The following is a 17,632-nucleotide window of genomic DNA, read 5'->3' on the forward strand; positions in this document are numbered from 1 at the left end:
GCTCTGTTTTGTTACACTTTCTAGTTGATCATTGGAAGTAGGTCCAGAGACAGAAGGGAAGGAAGAACCATGAAATCAACGGAGAGGGGCCAGGAGTCCAGTTTGGCTGAGCCCCTCTAGCTTACAAAATCCTAACCTAGGCTTCCTTGAGTGTGGGACCTCTTTGCTCATTAGAAGTTGGGGTGTTCAGGGGAGGGGAAGGTCTGGTTTCTCCAGGCCCACTGCCTGCAAGCAGGGGCTGAGGACAAAGCCAGAAGCCAGTGGACTGGGTGTGTGGAATGTGCTAGGAGAGGGCTTGTTTGGGGTGGGGAGAAGAGTGGGTGGGGAAGATAGTTTCTAAAAGGGTCTTGAAAAGATTGCAAAGAGAAAGAAGAAAGGAGATGGTAGAGAGACTGAAGAATTGGAGAGACAAGTTCTCTGTACCACTGACTTGGACCCATTCAAGACCCTTCCCTTCAGGAGGCTCTACGGTGGTTTCTACCCACGTTGGCCCCATCCTTTCCCCAGTTCAAGTCCTCCCTGGAGCACTGGTGTGTGTGTTGGCATCATCCTTAGTGTGACCCAGCCAGCGTGCACTGGGTGTGTGGAGATGGAGGAGACAGAGGACAGACCTAGGGGCCTTCAAAGGTCACCAGCCACTGGGCCGGAAAGGGAGCATTGTGGACCCCAACCTCCAAGCAATGTCACCCTGTCCTCTCCCCCTTGCTTCTTGCTCTGCTAATTCAGCTCCTGCCCTCCTCTCTTTCATCCTTCTACTCTGCCCTGTGTGGAGGACGAGTGGACACCAGGGGCACCTCCCTTGCGGTACCTGCCCCAGCCTCTCCCGGGTGCCAGCAGACTCTTGGGCACCCTAGGCTCTCACAGGTGTGGAGCCAGGGAAGAATTGCTCTGCACAGGATGGACTCTATATTGGAACTGAAAACTATATTCCTCATATTCCTGCTGATACCAATGCTGTCTATAAAGCCTCTTCATAGCCTCACTTCTCTCAACTGCTCTCCTTTAGGGGTTGTATTCCTTTTTATTTTCTCTTTGCCTGACTGCTTTCTCCTACCCCTCACCCCTCACCCAATTCCTCGCCTTCTCCCTGAGCCTTCTACTTCCTAAAACTGTGTGGCATTAACTCTGTTGGATCAACTCTCTGGGAAAAGATTCTGTTCATGTAAGTGCACTTACTGCCTGGATGTTGTCACTAGTCTAGTGGCTTTTGCTAAATAAACCTTTCTTATTTCTAAAAGCTTTTCCATTGTCTTTTCTTGCTTCTATTCTACCTGCTCCTTCTCCCCACCCCACCCCACCCCACTCCCCAAGCCTGGTGGCATCAGCTCCGTGACGCACAGTTCCCAAGGGTGTGGTATTGAGAAAAAGAACTCATGCTTCCAACAAGGAGGAAAGGAACCTTCAGAGGCAGTTTGTCCAGACCAGCCTTGCAGGATCAGGCTATACCAACAGTTCTTATCCAGAGGCGATGGCGCTCCCCCAGGGGATGTTTGACCATGTCTTTTTGGTTGTCACAACTCGGAAGGAGTCTGTTGACACATAGTGATTGGAAGCCAGGGAAGCTGCTAAATTTTCTACAGTGTGCAGAACAGCCCCCACGACAAAGAATTATCCAGCCCGAAATGTCGGTAATGCCTCGTCTATACCTGTTTCTTTTGTTCAGACTCTCCCATACCCCAGGCCTTTTCAAGCTCCGAACATCATTGAAATATTTTGGCAGCAGCAGCAAGTTTTGCGTGCTTGAAAAAGTACATCATAGATCTTTTCAGATAGAGTTAAGATCATCAAGATTATAAGATTTCACTGATTCCCTGACTATAAATGTCTGAAATATGTAGTTGGTAGGATGCTGGATGGGAGCAATCCAGAAATGTCCATACTGGAGACAAAGCAGGCACCTTCCCACACCTGCCTGGAAGGATTACGGTGTCACTGAGACACAGCTCAGCGGAGGGGTCCTGTCTCACTGAGATGTGGGCTTTCCTGTAGGGAGCAGAAATGAAAGGGGTGGCAGAAAGCTGGCAAAGACAGATGTTGGAGAAACGTGGAGCTGCTCTCTCAAAACCAGCATCGTGACAATCAGGCTACAGTTACCGGAACATATAGCTCTTTGGAAGGTTTTGATTTTGACTTTGACTTTGGTGAGCCAGGCCTTGAAGGAGAGTTGGAGGGTCAGTCAACCAGGTTTACGTACCCTCTGCCCTTCTCTGGCTGAGTGAACGGAACTGAACCTTTATCTTCTCACCTGTAAAATGGGAACACAGTACCCCACTAAAGCCTCAACGAAGAGTGAATGAGACTGCATTTGAGAAGCAGCGTTGCTGCTCAGGGGTGCCTGGTCAGTGTGGGTGTGTGCTGCGTGCATTTCTGCTGCGCTGAACCTGCTCAGAACTCTGCATATTGAGAATGCTCCTGGGGTCATGACACTACATTAAACGTGAAAGTGGGAAAGTACCTTGTCCTGAGGGAGAAAATGCTAAATTTGCACCCCCTCCAGGGCATGCTTAGCATGTGCTGTGGCCCTCAGGCTCAGTCCCCAGCCTTTAGATGGCTTTCTGTCTCTCTTTTTTCAAACTGTGCTCTGTGCCCAGGTGGCTCAGCGGTAAAGCGTCGCCTGCCAATGACTGCCAGTGGCAGGAGGCGCAGGTTCATCCCTGGGTCGAGAAGGTCCTCTGGAGAAGGAAGTGGCCAGCCGCTCCAATACTCTTGCCTGGGAAATCCCATGGGCAGAAGAGTTTGGTGGGCTACAGTCCGTGGAGTTGCAGAGACGGGCACGACTGAGCGTGTCTGCACACACGTTCCTGGCTGTGCCCGTGGCGTGGGTGTCCTGGAGGAGCGAGCAGGGCCTGGGCTGAGGGAGAAGGAGTCCTCTCCTGGCCCTCCCCACACAGTATGCCAAGACCGTGGGCGGCCTCCCCAGGTCCGCTCCCTCTCCCCATCTCCCTGGCCTCCTTCAGGAGCCCCGTCATGGGGCCACATGTGCACAGTGATGTCTGTAAGGGGACGCTCCCGAGGGCTTAGGTGATGTTTCCATTTAGGGAAGTGGGACATCCGAGTGAGGACTAAAGAGTCTTCAGAATCTCTCCCCTGCTCCCCCAGAGAACCAGGCCCGGGAAGAAGTAGAGTCATGTCAGGGCTGCCTGCAGACCACCGTGCCCCGTAGGGGGAGAGTGGGACCTGCATGTCCTGGCTCCTGGGCCAGCTGGAGGCGGTGGGGGGTGGAGGGAGGCGAGAAGTGGGGTGAGGAGCAGGGCAGTAGGGGTGGGGCTGGGAGTGGCCTCACAGCAAAGGACTGGGACGCGACGGGGCCTTGGGTCCAGCCTCTCTCTCCCTCACAAAGGAACTGCACATGGTATTTGAACAGGACAGTGCTAAGCAGAAGCAGCTTTGCTAAACCATAACGTGGGGCTTCAGGAAGACTTACCATATGACCACGGGAAGGGTCAGAGGAAATCCTCCCCACATTGGCCAACCAGTGGGCAGGCAGAGACAAGGGGAGGGCTGGTGCCGGGGTCCCTGAAAGGAAATGCGCCCCCACGCTGCAGTGAAGGAGCCCACTGAGTTACCAGGGAGATGAAGTGAGAGGTAAATAAAGCCTCAAGATAAGACCATCAAGCATTAAGCTCTGTTTTTCTTTCACCACAAAATGGGCAAAACAGGTGTCCTTGCTGCCCACTCAATGCTCATCCATTTTTCTCTGTCAGAGCGGGCTGTGAGGTTTGCTTGAAAATGGAATAAGGGTCAGGGCTATCTACTGGGACATTCCTTGGTACTAGAAGCAATGTTTTCACATGTTTAACTTGGCCTTTCTGCCATGACTCAACAGAGCTATGTCAAGATGTCCCATGGGTCAAAAATGATCTACTTCAGCGAGAGATGTCCCTTCCAAGAGAAGCATCATGTGGTAGGAACAGACCCCAACCTTATTTGCCTCTCTTCTGGCTTATGCATGAGGCATGGCCTTCCCATTCCATCCCTCAGAAGATCTAACATCTAAGAAGCTTTCAAACTACACGCACATTCTGCCAATGCAGCCTTCCCCAGGCTGACAGGAGAGGGCCTTCAGCCCTTCTCCCTCCATGCGAGCTTCCCCATGGCGCAGGGCCAGGACTGATCACAGCGGGAGCAGCAGGAAGGTCAGGGTCCTAAAGCGGTGGCTCTCATACTTGAGCTGCGTCAGAATCACCTAGAGGGCAACTACAGCACAGACCGAGGGGCCCACCCGCAGTGTTCTGATTCAGTAGGTCTGAGAATTTAACTTCTAACAAATTCCCAGGGGATACTGACACTTCTGGTCTGCACACATCACTTTGAAAGACCACCATCTCGGAAGATATTCCCATACTTAGGGTATTCTTTCAAAACAGAGAGGCAGGGAGATGGGCCTGGTGTTGCTAGGCAACCAGCAGCAGAAGGGAAATAGGATGGGGGCCAGAGGCTGGGAAGGATGGGGTACAGGGTGACCTCGCACTTAACAAAAGGCTGTCTGATTTTGGTTTATTGACATCTCCACAGAGACATAAATAGGTATCGTCCCCTATTTACCTGGCGTCATGTACTAACAAGGCAGCCGCTGCTGTCCAGCAGGCCTACCTGAAGGCCTGGCCGCTGCCCAAGGAGAGCCTGTCTCCCGGCCGGGCCTTCTGCTCCTTGCACCAGAGGGATTTGAGCTTGTGGTAGTACACCTTGCAGCTGAAGCCCTCCTTGGAGCCCCTCTTGATATGGCTCTTCAGGGAGTGCAGCGTCGGGTACAGGCGGCAGCAGGATGCACATTTGTAGCCATTCTGCTGGGCCGGGTGCCACTTGGAGGCCGTCAGGATGTCCTGGGCCGGGTGCCACTTGGAGGCTGTCAGGATGTCCTGGAATGTGATGGAGTCTGTGGGGTCTGGGCCGGGCCTGGATTTCTTGGTGGCCTCTCGGGGGCAGGTGTTCTCTGGGGAGGGAGAGGATGAGCAGACGCTGTCGGCTGTGTCCTCTGGGAGGCAGCTGTCCCCCTGACCCTCATCCCGCTGCACCTCTGGGAAGCTGTAGGTCTCAAGGTGGCTTTCTGTGCCCTTGCATAGAAAGTAGCTGTAAGGGGAGAACCAGGGCCGGTAGACGGTGCAGTTCCACCTCAGCTGCTCTCCATCTGGGGAGTCCCTCAAGATGCAATCTGCAAATGAAAGAGCTGGGTCTGAGCCTCAGGCCAGGCAGGGAGCAGTGAGGCCTGGGGTGGCCAGAGACTGTGCAGAGAGGCAGAAGGGCCAGCAGACAGGGTCAGGCATGCCTCAGGGTGCCTCTGCCCCGCCTTGAGTGCCTTCTGGGGGCAGGCAGAGGATGGGGTGGGCAGGGCAGTAGGAGGCATTCCTTCCTGCTGTTTGCTTTTCTGCTGGGACAAATGGCAGTTTGACCTCTGGGTAGTGACTCCCAGTGGAATCACTAACTAAGCCCTGGTATTTGTCAGCTGTTGTCCCTCCCTGAGGACACCTCTCCTCTGCCTCCTCTAAGGAGCAGCCTGCCAGACCTCTGCACTCCCTCTTCCTTCCACCAAAGGTGGTGGCCATTTTTCCAGCCTCACTGTCTGCCTTCAACAACCTGGTCAGGCAGAAACTGCTGTTGTGCATCAGCGTGAGACAGGAGAGGAGAAGCAAGAGGCCCCCACAGGCCTGCAGGTCTCTGCTAAAGCAAGCACCAGACAGAAGACTGCAGGGGGCAAGGCAGCGGGTGGCGATCCCACGCACAGCTCCCCCATGCCCTTCGGGGAGCAGCCCCATGCCCCAACTTCACCCCCCGTGCCCGCCCCAGCCAGAGCAGGCCTCACCTGGCGAGATCACGATGTTGTGCACCCCGTGCCGGAGAACGCCACTTGGGCACTGGGGCAGCAGGGCCTGGACTGGGCTGGACACCTCAGTCGGTAACACAGGCTTTGCGATGTCTGGGTTACAGGAGAAACATTCTGGTGAGCTGAGCAGTGTTGGGAGCCCTCCCCCCAAGACGTACCTAGAGGTTTAACCTTGGTTCTTTTAAGGGACTACAAAGCTGAAGCAAAACAGTGACCTTTCTTGCACCTAGATAGGCAGAGCTATTCTGGACGACCTCCTAGAGAATTCCAAGTAGGGTGTGGTTTCATTGAGACCCGGGAAAGAGCCTCTCCAAAGGAGAATGTTATAGCAGCTTTCTGCCCGGCCCAGCCCTCTCTTGACCCTCCTGCAGCTCACCGTGTGTGTGTGTGTGTGTGTGTGGTGTGGTGTGTGTGGGTGTGTGGGGGGTGGTGTGGTGGTGTGTGTGTGTGTGTGTGTGCGCGCGTGTGGTGTGCGCGTGTGCGTGTGTATGCGCATGCGCGTGCGCTTCTGTCTCTTCACATTGCACCTTTTGGGTCCCTCTAGGGCCCAAGGGAGGGAGTCATGGGCCCTGTTGCTTTGTTACAAGATCCCTATGAGGATGAAAAGCTGGTTTCTCCAATAAAAGTGCCGCCCACCCATAGCCAGAGAGTGTTCAGATGAACCGTAGCTGTCTGGTGGCTGCTAATACTTGGCTTAAAAAGCTGACTTGCCTCAAATCTCAGAGTAGTAGCTGTGGTCAGTTTGGGAAATGGATACAAATGCCCTGTGTGTAGACAGTGAATGTTTAGGAGAACTCCTCCTCCACGGAACAGCACTTAAACTTCAGTGTGCGTAGGAACCACCTGAGATATTGTTAAAAGTGCAGATTCTGACTCAGCGGGTCTCAGGTAGGGCCTGAGGCTTTTCATTTCTGACAAGCTCCCAGGAGATGCTGACGTTACAGGTCCATGGACCATGCTTTGAACAGCAAGTCAGAACATTCAGGTTTATTCCATGATGAACTCATCAGCCTCTTCTCCAGCTTACATAGACAGGCTGTCCCCTCGAGTGTCCATGCAGATGCAGAGGGTGAAGAGTGTGACAAGAAATGTTTTCCCCGTTCTTCACTTGCAAAAAATGAACAAACAGCAGGAACTACTTACCTGGTTTCTCCAATTAAAATGCCTCCCACCCACAGCATTTTGAAAAATTATTTTCTCCCCGTGTGTAATTTAACTTTCTCACTAAATTGAGATCCTGTAACATGATCTGGTAGAGTACTCAATTACAAGCTTCAAAGAGCCACATTTTGGGGGGCCCAGTGGCACCAGAGTTTACCTGGCAAGCTGGTGGCACGTGAGGACATAATATCAGGAAGAGTGCTCAGGGCAGAGGAAGAGATTCGAGTTCCAGAAATGCTGAGGAGTGAGAAGTTCTCCATGTTCTGACTACTGAAGGGTATGGAGGTCACGCACAGCTGCTCCCAGGAGGCTGGTTGGGTTGTCTGGACGATAAACATTCCGAGCGCAGGTGACATCACAAGAAGACCACACGATTCCATTCACCAGGATGGTGCCCCTCAAAGACAGATGGGGTCTGGTGCAAGCAAGATAAACATTTTTAAAGATTTTTTAACTTGGCATTCCTCAGTGGCCTGTCTTACTTGGGAATATCCAGAGGGATGGAGGCGTGTGGGCGAGACCTGGAGCGATGCTGTCTGTCCCCCTGTCTGTTCTTTAGTGTCCCTTTTCCAAGTTGTTGCTGTCACTACCCCCAGCTCTGGGGTTCTCTGTCCTCTCTGAATGACCTCCTTGGTTTCTTTTTCATCTGCCTAATGTCTGCCACCAGATACTTTCGTTGTTTTAATTTAGCTTCTGGTTTGGGATATGGCGTATACTTTTATATTTTTCTTTGGACATAATTTCAAACTTAGAAAAAGCTGCAAAAATAAAAGTAGTGCAGAGAACGTCCATGTACCCTGTATCTAGATTTTCCTATTGTTAACATTTTATTCCATTTGCTTTATCAATTCCCTCCCTCCCTGTCTATGCATGTATACATTTGTTTTTTTCCGAGGTATTTAAAGGTAAGTTACAAACATAATGTCCCTTTGTGCCTAAATACTCAATATGTTCTCCCCAAGAATAGGGACCAGATACTGTTTTAAATGGTTGGTGCTGTCTGTTTTTAGCAAATGACTAAAAACATAAATGGGTGGCTTGTTCAACCTACTCAACACCATTTGCTCATTATAAGCCATTTCCCATGAGGCTCTGAACTCAGAGTGGCAAGGTGGCCTCTTTTCTTTGCTTCACTTCTGTCGTGTAACAGCCTGGGTAGCCTGCTAGAGGGTTGATGTGAGTTGAAGGTGCCCCCTTCTAGATGCATACAGGGCTTTGCATGTGAAGGTGGAGATGTTTGTGCAGGGTGGGAAAGATCTGGTCCACTCCGTAAGCAGCGGTGCACTCCCCCCGCTGTGTGTGGGCCAAGTGTGAGTGAGCATCTGTGTGTGAGAGCCCGGAGTTGTCGTCCTGTCCATGGATGTTCACAGCACTCAAACGTTTGCCAGGGGCAGTGTGGGGAGCGTGCTCTCCTCACGCGCTTCCTCCACAGCCTGGTCTGGAATGGCAGCACGTGTTGGGATGCAAACTGATACTACGTACCTTGGCAGCTTTAAGGTATTGGCAATCGCAGTTGGCTGCTGTGGCGTGCAGAAAGATCAGGGCTCAGGGAGTCAGCCTGTGTGAGTTCTAAGTTTGGCTCCACTGTTTAGCTCCCCATGGGTATGAGGCGTTCCTCTCTGCCACCTGCTTTTCCCATTCTGTTAATTGACATGGTTGGAGTGGATGACCATCTTCCTAGTCTTAAATCCAGTGACTTACATGTGGAAATGAGACAACGAAGGAGTGATGTAGGATCCAGGAGACTTAGAGCTTCATCCTGCCCTGGCCCATTCCGTTCCTCCTGCCGCCAGCTAGGAACTCCAGATATACTTAATGTAAAACGGGGCTCAGAATATTGGGGGAAATACAGGAGGCTATATCAGTGCCTGTTGGGAGAGTTCTAAAAATCTGACTCTGTTTTGATCTGGTTATTAAAAAGCACCCGGTCATCCTGGGTGCCTGCTAGCAGGGCCCCTGTCTCCGGTCATCCTGGGTGCCTGCTAGCAGGGCCCCTGTCTCCGGTCATCCTGGGTGCCTGCTAGCAGGGCCCCTGTCTCCGGTCATCCTGGGTGCCTGCTAGCAGGGCCCCTGTCTCCGGTCATCCTGGGTGCCTGCTAGCAGGGCCCCTGTCTCCGGTCATCCTGGGTGCCTGCTAGCAGGGCCCCTGTCTCCGGTCATCCTGGGTGCCTGCTAGCAGGGCCCCTGTCTCCGGTCATCCTGGGTGCCTGCTAGCAGGGCCCCTGTCTCCGGTCATCCTGGGTGCCTGCTAGCAGGGCCCCTGTCTCCGGTCATCCTGGGTGCCTGCTAGCAGGGCCCCTGTCTCCGGTCATCCTGGGTGCCTGCTAGCAGGGCCCCTGTCTCCGGTCATCCTGGGTGCCTGCTAGCAGGGCCCCTGTCTTGCATGCTGTGTCTTCTCGGTGTGTTGTTGCTGGTGGCCCAGACAGGAGATGACACTCCCCATGTGGTCGGTCACTACATAAAACGTGTCTCTCTCTCGTTTGTTTCCCACCTGCTTTCCGAGCCCCTTTCTCGGACAGGTAAGATACCATCTTTCTTATGGATGACTTTGGCCCCAGATGTTCCTCTCTGCTTGGCTGTGTGCATGCTGGGGGTGCTATGGGGAGGGTCACCTGGTTGGGGTCCAATTACCTTCCTTTCCGCCATCACTGTTACTTTCTGAACCACCACACTTCTAGTCCTGACAGTGTGTGCAGTGTTAATGCTTTCAGCAGGAAAGGGGCTTGCTGCACACCCCTCAGACGGGGAGATGAAGGAAGCCCCAGGGAGAGTCCTGCATTGGAGGCTGGCAGTTCCTCCCAGTCTGACCTCAAGAGCCCCTGTGGACCACTCCCGCAGGAGGGGGTTTTGAGTGACTTTTCTAAATGGAAAAGGGCTTGGAGAACAGTTTCTCTAAGATGTTAGCTCCTAATGCAGTCAGTTTTAAGTATTCATGTCAAAAGTCAATTCAATTAAACTATTTGCTAAATGCCTGCTATTGTGCAAGGCCCTATGCTGAGCACTGTAGACCAGAAATCACTCAAGATGCTACAGCCCATCAAGGAGCTTATTTTATTATAAAGACAAGATGTATTTACCAGAAGACTTCAGAGAATTGTGAAGAGAGTATGTGATGGGTTATCTTTAAATTACCTAAGAATTCAGCATATGCATTCTGATGGGTAGGGAAGCAAGTAGTACAGGAAATCTAAAATGGTGCTTAGTCAAAAAGTTATGTTCATTAGACTGTTTCCTCAATAATTATAATAAAAGGGGCTTACAGTTTACAACTTGCTTTGCCAGGTGTTTTTGGTACGACACTTTTAGAAATGATTGTGTCTGCTCTGAAAATTCACATTAAACCAATGAGGAAACAGCCACAGAACTATGTGAGCCCAGAAGTGGTGGGGATTGGCCTTCTTCCCCAGCATATCTCTCTTGAACACTCGCTTTAAGTTTCATGGTGGCTCAAATACTTTCTGGTTTGGGGGGAAATCATTAAATGCATTAGTTTCCAGGAATTCATGATCAAAGAAAACTTTGAAGAATAGGGGACATGATAGGTAAATTACGTGAAAGTGGATAACATGGCAAGACTTACAGTCTCGGGAGAAGACTCGAGTTGATGCGCCTGTTGTAGGATGGGCCAGGACTTCCTGCTGGTGTGGTGGGGCCACATCCGGAAGTCAGCCAGCCTGTGCCCGGTGTCCTGCTCTGCTCAAGTTCCTGGCATGTCTCCTGCAGAGGTGCTCTTCCTGCCCGTGGGTTAGGGTCAGTTACAGAAGTGAAGCCTGGGGCTCACCAAAGGGGGAGATTCCACTCTTCCCACAGCTGCCTCCTACCTCCAAAGACCCTCAACATCTGCCTTTTTGAGGTAATTGGCTCAGAAGAGATATCTCTGCTTGAAACCACAATAGAGAGGAATGCTGCCTGTGACCCAGGACTCAGCAGGCAGGGCAGAGAAGTGCTTTATGTACAAGTTCAACAGAGGGGCTTCCCTGGGGGCTCAGATTATAAAGAATCCACCTGCAATGCAGGAGACCTGGGTTCAATCCCTGAGTTGGGAAGATCCCCTGGAGAAGGAATACTCCTGTATTCCAACCTGGAGAATTCCCTGGACAGAGGAGCCTGGCAGGCTATACAGTCCACGGGGTCACAAACAGTCGGACACAGCTGAGCGGCTAACACTTTCACTTTTTTCAACAGAAGCAAATGTACACCCTAATCTCAGTTCCTCTTAGGAAGGCTCAGCAAGAATAGACACTCAGGAGAGGAGCCTGTGACCAAAAGCAACCTCTCCTCCCCACAGACTGACAAAAGTATCTGGAGCAGTTTGGAAGGACAGGAACCTCCAGCCTGCTTGCAGGGTGCTAGCATGGGTCTGGCTGCACTGAGGCCTGAGCTGAATTTCCATGTCTGGAGACGCTGCCCCATGCCAGAGTGTAGGCAGCATGGCTTAGAACCCTGAGCTCCAGCCATTCCAATTACACATCCCAGAGCTGCTGCGGTCTTGGTCTCCACAGTTCTCTATTTGCAAATGGGTTTGGCAGTTCAGGGTATTTATTTTGAGCACCTACTGTGTGCTAGCTGTCAAAGACACAAAGATGAATGAGACACGGCCACTGCCTTGCAGGTACCAACAACTCAACGGGTCTCCTCTCAGTCCTTTGAGTTAATTAATCCTTCCAGCTGAAGAGAGATCCCTAAGAGAAGTGTCCACAAGGCATATTTAGACAGCACGCAGGGCAGGGAAGGGAGTGGGACAAGCTCTGAGCTTCGGGTGAAAAACCCTGGTTTGTAGTTCCCACCGCACCAGTAGTTGGCCTGTGACCTGAGGCCCAGCAGTTCACTGCTCTGAGCCCCGTTTTCCTCCTCCATAATAAAAGTCTTAACCACACCCCACCTCACCAGGTTGTCCTGAGGATTAAGTGAGCTGGTGTTTGTCAGCTTCCTCCTGCTTCCTTGGCACCAAGCGCTTGTCCGTTTGGTTCACACCATCCCTCCTCAAACAGCTGGTCCATTCTCCCAGATTGCACACCAGGAAAAGTGAGCATTTTCCGTGGAGAAAGTGTGTGGCTCTTTAGCAGAGAGCCTCCAACCGCAGGCCTCACACTCGCCCTTCTCCACTGGCTTCTACCCCAGGACCTGAGTCAGTGCCATGCGCTCACCGCGACATAAAACTGTGCTCTGATCACTTCATCCTTGTTTTCCTTCACTTTAAAAGGCCTGCTAACCCCAAGGTAAGGAGTTAGGCTGGGAGTCAAGGAGGCAGGCTTAAAGGGATAAGTTGGCTTTTTTTGTGGCTAGAGTTCATCACTGATTAACCTGGGTGAGGCAGAACTAGAATTTCTGGTTCCACAGCCCATCAAGACAACGGGATTGGAAGGTTCAAGAGGTCTTTGCTGGAGCTCTCTCAACTTGTGAGGTTACAAAGCCTTGTGAGGTTACAAAGTTGTGGGTGTGGTCTAAGGAGAAGACCAGCAGTGATGCGGAAAGAAGTGCCCACTCCCCTCCCCTCACCGGCTCTCTCTCTTTCCCTCTTTGTTTGTAGTCGACCACAGCATGTTTGAGAACCTGAACACAGCCCTCACTCCCAAGCTCCAGTCAAGCCGCTCCTTCCCCCACTTGTCCAGGCCAACAGCCCCCAGCTCTGCTGCTCAGGGGTCTGCGGAGCTCGGGGGGCCCGGACTCTGGGTGGGCAGCGGTCAGCACCTCAAGAGCCTGGGCAAAGTGGTGGGGGCCAAAGTGAATGACTTCCTGCGGAGAAAGGAGCCCTCGAGCCTGGGCAGCGTGGGGACCACAGAGGTCAACAAGACTGCAGAGGCCCAACTGGCCGGCGGGGCTGATGGGGATGACGGAAGGTGAGTGCACCACCTGTCACCTCCCTGCGGGTCTGGGGACCAGGAAGAGGCTTGCAGATAAACTGTAGTGTCTCGAGAGGAGAATGACCCTGGGGAAGGGATGTGAGATTGTCACATGAGGAATAGCTGAAGGGTGACGTTTAGGGAAGCTGGCTTCACCATCCGCCACAGCTGAAGTTCACGGCATGCCCATCGTGTCCTAGCGCTGTGCTGTGCTTCAGCTGCGCTATTTTACCTGACCCTGCCACAGTCCTCTGAGGTAGACAGTATCATTTCCATTTTGCAGACAGTGCAGGTTCAGAGTGGTAATGTGAGGAGCTTAAGGGTACAAAGTTAGTGATTGGCAGAGCTGGATTCAAACCCAGGTATTGTGGAAAGCACGCTTCCCAGGGGGATTCTGACACCCAGCCCCGGGTGAGAAGCCCTGCCCTGACAGTCAGTAGTGGAGAAGCCCATGTTTGGGCAGGTGCGGGGGAAGCCTCCCATTTAGGGCCTTGTTTCAGACACGTGCACTTGGAGGGTGGTGATGCAACTTTTGAGAACTATTGCGTAGGTTCTGATGTGATGCAGTTCACCAGTGGGCCCAGTGTTAACTCTGTGCTGCTCTGAAGACCAAGTGAGCATGTGACAGCCCCAAAGCCATTTGCGCTCACACTGCTGAGATTCACGCTAAACCAAGGATGAGAGTCCAGAGTGTAAAGCGCCTCCCTGGGTGGGTGAGTGGAAAATGCGGTTGGAGTTAGAGATGCGAGGGCACAGCACGGACTGGTGTCTCGCCAGCCTCAGAGCACTGACATCAACTTTACAGGTCAGCCCTGCAAGAAGCATTCCCTCGGCTGGATCCTCCACCTCCAGCCACCAGGAAGCGAACCCCTCGGGCCCTGAAGACCACCCAGGACATGCTGATTTCGTCACAGCCTGTCCTAAGCAGTCTGGAGTATGGGACAGAGCTGGCATCTGAGCAGCCCCAGGTCTCGTCTTCCGCCCAACCCAGCCCAGCCGATGCTTCCCAGCCAGAGGCCACCACGGAGGTGGTGGACAGGGGTGACGCTCTGCCCAACGGAGAGGTTTCTGTGTCGGTACCTGACCTCATCCACAAAGACAGCCAGGACGACCCCAAGTTCAAGGTGACTGAGTGCCGAAGGGCCTCCTCCCCTGGCCTCATGGAGAGAAATGGCCTCAAACTCAGCCTGAGCCCCATCAGCCTGGCCGAGTCTCCGGAGGACGGCAGCCCACCGCCGCGGGCGCGGACCTCCAGCGTTGACAATGAGGGCCCTCACCCAGACCTGCTGTCCTTTGAGTAGAGCTGCTGAGCGCCTCCCTCTGCCCCCTCCTCCTGGCCCTCCATGCACCCTGGCCCTGCCCTCTCTCCTGCTGTCTGTCCCCCTTGCACAAGGCATGGCAGAGTGATTCTCCTGGTGATTGCAGGGCCAAAGGTCCAAGTGGTTGTATAGTCCAAGAGTCTGTCCATGGAATGGAAAAAGTACTCCCTTGGGTGCCATCCCAGCTTCTCTGCATGCTGGCTGCAGCCCTTGGATGTTGGGGCTCCTCTGCTCTCACGGTGCCCTGGCTTCCCACTGGCGTGCAGGGCCAGCAGCCCAGGATGAAGGCTGTTCTCTTTGCCTGTCTTCCAAATGCCGCCTGCTCTTCTCTTTTCCTTGCCCTCCTGGTTCCTTCCTTCTCCCTGGGTGCTCAGAGGCCTCCTGCCTCAGGGGCAATCAGTTTGGATGGGGGGTGCTGGGTTTGGCTTGGTGACGGGCCCAGACCCAGAAAGCCACACGAGAGCACAGCCCAGCCGCAGCTTTTCCTGGTCACAAGACAGTGCAGGCCTCGGGCTGTCCCCTTGCCTCTGCCCGTGTGGATGCAGGCTGAGGGAGATGCTTATGCCTGAGACCCTGGGCAGCCTTGGCGCCCAGCGTTCACAGGGGCTTCTCCTCTGGATGGGGAGCACGGTGAGCCCTCCCTGGGGCAGGGCATGGAGCCAGCCACGGAGGGCACCTGCCCAGCGTGGGCGTGTCCAGAGGCTTTGGGAATGATGGTGCCCCAGCTACGCTTGTGTTCCCTGCCCAGAAGGAGGGGCCCGGGCTTCCCGCGCTGTGTGTGAAGGCAGGGCTAGGCAGGCCCTGGCAGAAGCAGCAGAGCAAGTTCTGATGTCATTTGGGGGGAGGGCATCCAGGGAGCTGGTCCCGAGAGAATGTGGAGCAGTAATGGAGAAGGCCGTGGAAAGAGGAGTTGTAGGACTCAGGGCAGCTATGGGGCCTCACAGCCTGCTGAGATGTAGTTGCAGGCTCTAGGCTTGCCAAGTGCGAGGATGAAGGTGGAGAGTGTGAGGACCAAGGTGGAGGGTGTGAGAGGCTGGAATGTGGTGGGAGGCTGGGCAGGCTGCCCTTGAGGAGGAGGCACTCTGCTCTTGCCCTGAAGGCACCCTCTGTGCACCTGCTCTGGGGTCTCTGTGACGGACTGGCAGTGCCCCCGGCCCCGCTGGTCCCGCCCTCTTGTGTTAACCCACCTCTGTGTTCCTGTCTCCCACCAGGAGTCCTGTCCTGCTGCTTTCCTGTGGCCAGGAGACCCTGTCAGGGGTTGATCCAAACCTTGGGGGCCTTTGCAGCAAGAAGAGAACATGCCTTTTCTTAAGCAGGGTGGCTGGTCCCTGGGAGAAGGCTGAGAGGGGCTCATCCGGCCAGAGCAGGGTCTTCATTCCTCTTCCTGCAATTCCTGCTGCCTCCTCCTTTTCTAGTCACCGCTTGGCTTCCCCTTCTGGGCGCCCCAGAGCTCACTGCCCACTTCATCTCATCACCCAATTCCTGCTCCCCCCTCACCACCTCTGTGGACCTGGGATCACCAGCGTGCAGGCTGCTCCTGCCCTGTGTGCTTGTGTCTGAGCCACATGGCCAGGCCACAGCTCTGCCACGGCCTTGTCTTTTCACAGCAAAGCTTTGTCTCCTCTTCCTCAGAAGGGTCCCAGCACCCCCCGGCACCTGGCAGGCCATTGAGAAGTGAGCAAGGCTGTTGCTGAATTGAGTCGATCCTGCCTTATTCCAGGAACATCACGAGGATGCGATATCTGCCCTCAATGCTCTGAAGTTCTTAGGACTAGCATTTTGGGGGCCTGTAAGTTTTCCCATATTGGCTTGAGGTTCTGCACAAAACACAGAGCTGGGGGTGGGGAACAGAAAACTAAACCCACATGCTGGGAGCTAGCCCACTTTCATCTGTACTTCCATACCAGAAGTTCAGCTTGCTTCTGATGGGAAACTTACTGAGTATCTACACTCTGGTCTGCTTCTCTCCCAGGGACAGCATGGCTCTGGCCGGGTGATATTGTAGCCATAGGTACAGAGGTGGCAAGCTAGGGATGGTCCAAACACCCTGCTGTCCACTACCCAGCCAGATGGCACTGAGGTCCAGGAGTCAGCACAGGCATCCTGTCAGGCTGTCCCAGGACCATGGACAGGGCGACCCCAGCGTTCCTCAGACTCTTGTCCAGTGCTGAATGAGGACGGGGCTGTGGGACCCTGTGTTAATGTCCAGGTGGCCTCTCTTTGGTCACCACCTCAGCCATTCTTCTGCAGCAGGAGGTGGGGGAGCTCTCTGAGGCTAAAATCAAGTCCTAAATGCTGCAGAGAGTGCCTGGTACTAGGGCACAAGGGGTTCCTAAAGGCCAACAGAAACAGCAATATCTATCCTGCCAAGGGCCCTGGCACAGACCAGCTGTCTATGCAAAACCCCACTTGGCTTCCTGTGTCCATCTCAACACCTGACCTTCCTGTAACTGCAACATGCTGTCACCCCTGACACGTGCACACACACCCCTCAGGGTGACTCCAGCTTCTCTGGAGGCTGGACCCTGGGGTGGCCCAGTCTGCTCAAGGCCGGGGCACTAAGGAGAAATGTCTTCTATGTCCTCAGAAGGAAGTGGGTCCATGGAGTGTGTTTTTTCACATTCTAGTCCCACTCCCCTGTATCCCCATATTCAGCAATAGCTTTACCCTGACAGATGCAAAGTGAGCTTCCAGAACCTGGCAAAAAGGTGGCATATTCATACTCCCCTGGCACAGAGAGAAATGTAATGTGTTAACAAATGTGGGTGATGAAGACCTTCTTGTAATCCGTCAGATTTTAAAGAACAAAGAGGTTGGCCCCAGTTTAGGGGAAGAAGAATATTACAGAGCTATTCCGAGTATTTTCTAGAGATTTTATATTTATATTTTTAGTAATTTTCTGGTAGAAACTATACAATAAAATGATTTGGTTTGGTTTTGCTGGTTTGGTTTTTTTCTCCTAACCAATGGGGAGTGGTTGGTTTTTCTGAAGGCTGACTTGTTCGCCGGCCTTTTGCTTCGTGAGGCTGAGGGTGTGAGCCGTGACAGAGCTCTAGCCCGAGACCTTGGGCGGAAATGGTCTCTGGGGATGTGCCCTTGTTTATTCCCCTAACTGGCTGGCCGCCATGGAAGTCTCCCTCCTCCAAACTGAACTATGACTACTTCAGGGGACCCACATCATGTGCAGAGGTCCACCCTCCCCGTCAGAAAGAAGCAGGAAATGAGAGTGACCACCCGATCGTCTACCTGGGGTCCATAGCCCTCTCCCATTGAGGCGGGAATGGAGCTGCGTGCACAGAGAGGGACCACAGCTGCTGTCAGATTCCAAGTCATTAGTAATGTCGGTAAAACACCCAAAGCTGCTGATGTGGGCACTCACCCCAGACTACGAGCAGTGCTGGCCTCAAGCCCCCTGGGTACCCCCTGGCTGTCCCCTGACTGAATGACCCAGAGGACTCCCAGCTGAGAACCGACCATACCTTTAACCT

The 17,632-nt window shown here is 53.5% G+C and overlaps 2 protein-coding genes across 4 annotated transcripts in view; one reads left to right on the plus strand and one right to left on the minus strand.

Annotated features, from left to right (window-relative positions):
* C3H1orf226 (chromosome 3 C1orf226 homolog) overlaps positions 1-16,876 on the plus strand; it is a 358,341-nt gene extending 341,465 nt beyond the window's left edge. For 2 of the 3 annotated variants that reach the window (XM_018046419.1, XM_018046420.1), the window contains exons 11-12: positions 12,513-12,822; positions 13,631-16,876. In XM_018046419.1, the coding sequence (XP_017901908.1) occupies positions 12,513-12,822; positions 13,631-14,126 (806 nt within the window). In that variant the 3' untranslated portion in view covers positions 14,127-16,876. Of the gene's footprint in view, positions 1-7,394; positions 9,502-12,512; positions 12,823-13,630 lie in introns of those variants that run through there. The other variant, XM_018046421.1, reaches the window with a different exon arrangement.
* Positions 4,484-7,382, minus strand: C3H1orf111 (chromosome 3 C1orf111 homolog). Its single transcript, XM_018046422.1, has 3 exons — positions 7,140-7,382; positions 5,801-5,914; positions 4,484-5,152 (listed from the first exon to the last, which is right to left on the minus strand). Exons 1-3 carry the CDS (start codon positions 7,360-7,362, stop codon positions 4,590-4,592), a joined length of 900 nt encoding a protein of 299 aa, XP_017901911.1. The 5' UTR covers positions 7,363-7,382; the 3' UTR covers positions 4,484-4,589.

The sequence above is a fragment of the Capra hircus genome, chromosome 3 (genome assembly GCF_001704415.2).
Source record: "Capra hircus breed San Clemente chromosome 3, ASM170441v1, whole genome shotgun sequence".
NCBI classification, from domain to species: Eukaryota; Metazoa; Chordata; class Mammalia; order Artiodactyla; family Bovidae; genus Capra; species Capra hircus.

Bases quoted from the DNA above. Each gene is read 5' to 3' on its own strand.
- C3H1orf111 (XM_018046422.1), bottom strand. From the start codon at position 7,362: ATGGAATCGTGTGGTCTTCTTGTGATGTCACCTGCGCTCGGAATGTTT. The intron at 5,915-7,139 runs GTAAACTCTGGT...CCTGTAACCCAG, and splicing joins ACGTGCCACCAGCTTGCCAG to ACATCGCAAAGCCTGTGTTA. The intron at 5,153-5,800 runs GTGAGGCCTGCT...TTTCATTTGCAG, and splicing joins CAACATCGTGATCTCGCCAG to ATTGCATCTTGAGGGACTCC.